At 42.1% G+C, this 7,667-nt stretch overlaps 1 protein-coding gene across 1 annotated transcript in view; it reads right to left on the bottom strand.

Annotated features, from left to right (window-relative positions):
• LOC101857184 (transcription factor 7-like 2) overlaps positions 1-7,667 on the bottom strand; it is a gene marked incomplete at both ends in the record, with an annotated part of 19,241 nt that overhangs the window by 7,400 nt on the left and 4,174 nt on the right. Inside the window, 3 exon segments of the mRNA XM_035969513.1 lie at positions 2,851-2,926; positions 3,379-3,670; positions 6,028-6,235. Of these exon segments, the coding sequence (XP_035825406.1) occupies positions 2,851-2,926; positions 3,379-3,670; positions 6,028-6,235 (576 nt within the window).

Here is a 7,667-nt window from a genome sequence, read left to right on the forward strand (position 1 = left end):
GGGGGGAGGGAGAGAGAGGGAGAAAGAGAGAGAGAGAGAGAAGAGAGACTTGTTTCTTCATAACACAGCCCTTACTTGTGACTGATGAAACCACAGGGAAAAAAAGAAATGAGAACAACCACACACCCGTACCAACACAAAATCAGTACGGTACAGGTACATCCGCTAACTCATCTACAAGAAAAAACCTTTCTTTGAGGAGGGAGGGAGGAAGGAGACAGAGACTGAGACAGAGTCAGAGAAAACTGAAGAAGGCATCATCGACAAGCCTACGAGAACTCTGCTTGCTTCAGCCTTGCTAGGCATACATTTGCAATCTTAGGCTACAACACAATCAAAGAAGAAGCAGGAGACAAAACAGCCTCACACACACAAACAACTAAACCAAGAAAAGGTATACAATGCAAAGGTATACAAATCTGATCAAAACGAAAAAAAAAAAAGAGGATAATTCAAAACAAAGTCAGACTTTAACGCCTCGTCTGCATAAAAAACTTCGTCAAATATCACTGACAAAAAAACAACAACCCCAAACTCTGCAGCCAATCACATCACATCACACTGTGTACTGTGGCAAAGCAGGCGCTGGTGCTGGCCCACCACTCACTCACTCACTCACGGCACAAGAACAAATGCTACAGGGCAATTAATACAGCTTTATCAGCCTGTTTTAGACTGCGAAGCCTAGGAAGCGAATTGTCCGTTGTTGTGAAAAAGATGGGAGCGGCTATAATAATAATACATACAAGTTCAAATTTTTGCATGTGAATTGACTGAGTTTAATAACTAAACAAAAAAAATTTTTAAAATAAAAAATAAACAAACAAACTAGATTATAAGCTGTCAAAAAATGTGTTGGTAGTGCACTGTTGTTATTGGCAGCTACACTAGAGGAAGGAAAGAGAAGAGACCAAAAGACACAGGGATGAAGTACACCCTCCAACCACCCACTGGAGACAAAATGTCAAAAGCTTCGCAAGTACATATAATATAACAGTTGTGTGACCTGGTCAAAGACTCAAACATGTTTGCTACATCCCTCTAATATTACAACCATTTATCCCTCCATCTACCGGAACTACCCAAATCTGCTTGCTAAATCCACCTAATACTACAATCACGTATGACTATCTGAAAGAACTACCACCTAATACTACCATCACGTATGACTATCTGAAAGAACTACCACCTAATACTACAATCACGTATCACCATCTGAAAGAACTACCACCTAATACTACAATCACGTTTCACTATCTGAAAGAACTACCACCTAATACTACAATCACGTATCACTATCTGAAAGAACTACCACCTAATACTACAATCACGTATCACTATCTGAAAAAACTACCACCTAATACTACAATCACGTATCACTATCTGAAAGAACTACCACCTAATACTACAATCACATATCACTATCTGAAAGAACTACCACCTAATACTACAATCCCGTATCACTATCTGAAAGAACTACCACCTAATATTACAATCATGTATCATTTATCTACAAGAACTACCACCTAATATTACAATCATGTATCATTTATCTACAAGTATAACCCAAATCTCTCTAACATTACAATCATTTATCACTTATCTACAGGAACTACCAAAATCTGCTTGCTAAATCCCTGTAAAATTTTAATCTTTTATCACTTATCTTCAAGAACTACCAAAGCTATCAGACCTACTTCATACCCACAGGACAACAGACGTTCGAGACATCAAAGCCCCCCAATATGTGAGCTTCAGCTCGTTACTCAGTCACACACACACAAAAACTACCACTGTTACACACACACCAATAAGGCATGACCTAACGCTCGCTAACGACCTTCACAGCACGGTCGAGACAGCCCCTGTATTACCCTCCTGACTTAGCAAAGAAACAAACGTACAAATATTTGCTTTGACTTTGTGTTCAATATTGTACCCATCTGTGTGAACTTTACAGACTTAAATTTCTCACTGAAACATGCCACAAAAACCTATCTAATTTAATCTGTGTGAACTTTACAGACTTAAATTTCTCACTGAAACATGCCACAAAAACCTATCTAATTTATCATCCTTCCCTTCTTCAAAAACAGTTTTTATTTATTCATCTTTCTTTTAGTACAAAGATTGGAAAAAAAATGTGATGAAAATGTTAGGAATTTGGGGGCGAAAAGGCGCATGATTTAAGAGTGTATGGTACGTTATTTCAAAACTACAAAAGGAAAAACAAAATGTGTTTTAGAAAGCTGCTTTCTATGTAAACTTGCATGGAGTGACAATCTTACAGATACTGAATGATAGTGAGGCAGAGAGAAAGAGAGACAGTGAGGCAGAGATAAAAAAAAAAAAGATAATGAGGTAGAGAGAAAGTGAGATAGAGAGGCAGAGAAAATGGGAGAGAGTGAGGCAAAGAGAAAGAGAGAAAAAAAATGTTTATCGGCGAGGCTCTGTGGAAAGAGTTTGGATCAGTAGTAAGACAAATCATAAAAGTAACATTCGTGTCAAGGGGAGGTAAGGAAACACCATTGTCAGGCCTACTAATCTCATACTAAGTTAACCACATTTTTTTTTCTCCATTATAAAAATCAGGACCTCAGTGCTTTCTTGTCATATCTCCATTTTTAATAACAGTGAAAACAGTTCATAACAAAGAGTGAGCTTAAGAAGAAGTCACATGTTCACTGTTTAAAAAATTGGAGATATGACAAGAAAGCTCTGAGGTCGCGAAAAGGTGGATTGAGCCCAGTGTAACAACATGATTTAAGTGTTTAGGTGTTGTTGCGCTGACAGTGAGCACACCCCTCCCCTTGACCTGGTGACTACACAGAACAACATGAGCGTGTGTACCTGCAGGGTTTGCACCATCTGGACTGCTGCTCCATCCCGTACCTCGCCCGGCACTTCTTCTCATTGGGACATTCACCTGAACACACAGACAAAACACAGACAGTCAACCAGAGAAACAACCGACAAACACAGCTATCAAGAGAAACAAAGCTCTGGACCAGGATTAAACCTGCAAGCATTTATAATAACTTTCTGAAACCTATGGAACCAAATTTTTTTTTAAAAGGGCAGAGTTAACAATTAATGGAGTTTGAAGGTGTAGCTGGAAAGGTAAGTCCTTACAACCACATAATTAGATAATTCCGGTACGGGGGAAACTGAATGCTTAAATTCATTGTACATATTCTATATTTAATTCAGATATCATGATGTAACTAGGATGACCTTGACAGTTTATCTGTCATGTTCCATCTGTCACTCGTGCACCCCATCCATCAGTCTATCCAGCACCTGCTAGTCTCCACACCCCATAACGTCCCCCCCCCCTCTCCCCACCCATCCACCCAAAAAAGAGAACAATCCACCTACCTGGCTTATTCTCCACGTCCGGACACATGCTGCCTACTGGACCCACCGAGCCACGCCCACTCGCCCCGCCCATTGGCACGCCTCCTGGAGGACCGCCCATTCCCATCATTCCTCCGCCGGGCCCGCCCCCTCCTCCTCCTCCGGGCCCGTCTTTTTTCCGTTTCTTCTTCTTCTGGTGTGCGGCGTAGTTGTCACGGGCGCTCCAGCCGGGGTAGAGCTGTAAGTGGAGCTCCTTCTCCTTGCGGGCCATCTCGTAGTACTTGGCTTGTTCTGACCGGTCCAGGGCGTGCCACTGGGGACATGGGGGTGGGGGGATGGGAATGGGGAATGGGTTGGGGGTGGGGGGAGGATTTTAGGGATGGGGGGGGGAGTGGGTGGGGATGATGATTTTAGGGGGTGGGGATGGGTGAGGGGTGGGGAGGATGATAGGGATGAGGAAGATGATTTGGGGTGGGGGAGGGGTAGGGAGGATGATAGGGGATATGAGGGGGAGGGGGTTGAGGGGGTGGTGGTGAAGGGTTGAGTAGGATGGGGAGAATGATGGGGGAATACAAGGGTCAAAGGGGGGAGAGGGGGAGGGGAGACAACAAAATCCAGGTCAGTCAAATAAACTCCAAACGACACACTTTTCACATTCACCACTACAGGATCTACGACTAACATATTGTAGGAAATCAGTATTACCTAGCCTTTAAGGAAAAGCACGAATTTTAGCAGAATGATAAATTGAATGGAAAATAGAATTAAATACTTGCAAGAACTCTTTACGCTAAAGAATTACTTGGTACTTGAATATGACAAAGTCATATGACACATCATACATTTACATTATGAACTGAGCCACTTAATGGAAAACAATAGAATATTTGCATGTATCAAACAATTTCTTATTCTGGCAATCACACTCAAGAGTGTTTCTTTCATGTGACCACAAATCACTTTTCTGTTCTACTTATTAAATTATTAAACAAAATGTCAGTACAAAACCTACAAATACTACGCAAGTATCAATTAATGTTCTAAACAATGTAATAAAATGGAAGAAATTACGACAATACCATGTAAATAAATCATCAACAAAAACAAATCTATTATACAATATCTGTCTTAAGTAAACTCATACATACCCTTAACTAAACTTTATATTTTAAAAAATAATTAAATCCCAGATTTTAGTGACTGTAGTTCATGGAATAATTCTTAAAAACTTTAAATATAATGTTCATGTTCAACAAAACTGTCATAGCGACAGACCAATGGTTTGGACCCCCCCCCCCCCCTCCTGAATTTAACATTTATATTGTAAACCTTATAGGAACAATAATGGTCTCTTTTTAAAAGATAATCAATTAATCAATTACCCCCCCCTCTCTCAAACAAAGAAATATCCCGTTGAAATCTGAACGTTCACTCCCTGTGATGGTTCTGCAGATCTAGGCTTCCCCAAGTTCTGAAAACCTACAAACATCTTTACACAATTCCCCTCAAACCGTAAACATTTCAACAAACAAATACTAAACAAATTTATCATATAAAAAACGCACTACAAAAATTATTGTAAAAATCTTCACACAAGAAAAAACAAAACGACGACGTTTTTTCTACCACTAGCAACAAAAGCAAAAGAAAAAAAGACCCAGGGATTTTTTTAAAAAGCCGTTTATTTATTTCCCGCCCAAAAAAACTTAAGATGAAAGTTGGAGAGGCAAGAACGTAAAGCGGTTCTTACAACAATAAATGTCTGGATTATCCTTGAGCATGATGTTTATCAGACTCCAATACCAACAAACCGGAACTCCACACAGGAAAGAAAGGGGAAGAACCGAGGCTGTCTAAGTAAGAGCTACGGAAAGTTTGTCCAAAATGTCTTCAGGGGAATTCGATCAGAACACGTAGCCTGGGACAATGTCTCATACTTTACGACATGAATTCAGTTGTTACATGTTCTCACTAACACTAGTCTTTCTGTAATCAAATATTTTCCCCTTTACCAATTGTTTCTTTTTCCTTTACAATATGTTCCCCCTTTCCTTTCTGTTTCGGTCTCTTTGTGGAGAGTGTTTATTCCAAGCTTCTTCGAACCCCATTCTTCTTTTGGCAGAGACAACCCAGCAAATCACAGCAAACTGACAGGACACATTACACTGGAGACTACTGTGTCAATGTGGCAGGCCATAAGAAAAAGTCACCCCTGTTCTATATTCTAAATATTGGAGAGAAATCTAAAAAGAGTAGGTCTGCTCCATCTCTAGCAGGGGTCCAGGGAAATATTTGCGCTGCCTGCCAAACAGCATAATTTATCCTTACACTATCCACTCTAGTCCCTTCCTACAACGCTGAAATTAATTTACTTGGGACAATTGAGACATTACACCTCCCCTTTTCCCAGCTGGCGACTCTACCCAGCTACCCTGCCCAGAAATATGGCGATGACATCATCAAAAGGTGGGTACTGCTAAGGACACAAGTTGAGAAGTGTACACAGACGAACACCACAAATCCTACCCCCCCCCCCCAACCCCATCCTGAATAGAATAGAGAACGCCTCCCTCCCCCCATGGCGAGTGACTAGGAGAAATCAGTGTGGTCTACCTATCATTACCAACGTGTTTCTAGCTCTATCTGTATGTCTGTCGGACATCTACTCACCCTGCGGCCCAGTATCTGGTTAATGGCGGCCGACTCCTTCAGCGTACACTCTGAGATAACTTTGGGTCTCATTTCTTTCATAAATAACATAAAGGCGTTTAGGGGTTTCTTTACATAAGGCTTTTTTCTCGTCTCCTCGCCGGAGCCACCAGCGTGCTGCGAGCTTTTACAACTAGAGTTTTCATCGCCCTGAGAGGAGTTTAGCTGCCTGCGAAAAGGACCAGAGAAACACACACAAATTGGCGGAGGGTGATAACCACATACTCAAAGATAATCACACTATTAGATTCTAGTTCAGCTTGGTTTTTTTAAATCTTTTTTTCAGGAGGGGGGCGGGAAGTTGGTGGACTGAGAGAGAGAGGAAGGCCGAGGGGAAAACAGATTCGCAGGGAAATAAGGGGATGGGTGAGGGCTGGGGTGGGGGGGGGGATGGCGTTTCAATTCCGAACCCTCCACCTTCCAAGAAATTTGGACCAAGGGGAAGGTGTTGGTTGGGGAGGGGTGAAATGAGGGAGGGAGGGCGGAGTGAGTCGATTCAAAGAGGGGAAACAAAATAAAAGCCCCAAAACAAAAAACAAAAAAACAAAACAAAAAAAACAAAACAAAAATGATTTTTTAAAAAAACAACCAAAAAAGAAAAAAGAAGAAAAAAGTGTTGTCGCCAGCGAATGCGTGAGTTGTTTTTTTCCGCCGAGAGGCGGGGCTCTGCTGAGCTCTGATCTCATCATCTCCGAGCACTGAGCACTGACTTACCCTACGGCCTAAAATTTGGTTGATGGCCGAGGATTCTCGGAGCGTGCACTCCGCGATCACTTTGGGCCGCTGTTCTTTCATAAATAACATAAAAGCGTTTAGGGGTTTCTTTATATGATTTTTTTTCTTCTGCGGAGGATCGGCCGAGTGTCCAGAAGAATTACTGGAAAGAAACAAGGGCAAACAGATGGAGGCACGAGGTGGGAGGAGAACTAGCACGGGGGGCGGGGCTGTGGGCGTGGTCAAAGAGAGGGGGCGGGGCTGTGGGCGTTGTCAAATAGAGAGACAGGGGGCTGTGGGTGTGGCCAAAGAGAGAGGGGCGGGTTGTGGGCGTGGTCAAAGAAGAGAGAGAAGGGGGCGGGGCCTACTGACTGACTGACGGGGCGGGCGCAATGTGCACTGAGGTGGGAGGTGGGCGGGGCTTTGAGAGATGCATCGCGCCCACCGCCGAGACCCACAATGTCTGGTCTACTTTAAGTTCACTTTAGCAGTCATTAAGATAAGATTAAAAGAGGCCAGTTCAAAGGTCATAGTTTAAAAGCAATCGCAGTTCAAAGGTCACACATTTAAGCTGGAGCAGTTCAAAGGGTCACACCATTACGTAGCAGCAAGAAAGTTACCAGACGTAGTGTGATAAAGTTCATTCACGATAGCAGCACACATCATAGAAGTGCTTCATTAAAAGTGGGCAGGTCTTGGAGGGTGGGTGAAATAATAACAGAATCTGTCAGCCATCACATACAAAGATGACGTAATTATCACAACAATAAATAATAATCATCAGGAAATACAACTTATAATTATTGTGTATCTAATTCACATTACTTATCAAAATAGTGTGTGTGTGTGTGTGTGTGTGTGTGTGTGTGTGTGTGTGTGTGTGTGTG

This window comes from Aplysia californica, unplaced genomic scaffold (assembly GCF_000002075.1).
Source record: "Aplysia californica isolate F4 #8 unplaced genomic scaffold, AplCal3.0 scaffold00151, whole genome shotgun sequence".
Lineage (NCBI taxonomy): Eukaryota > Metazoa > Mollusca > Gastropoda > Aplysiida > Aplysiidae > Aplysia > Aplysia californica.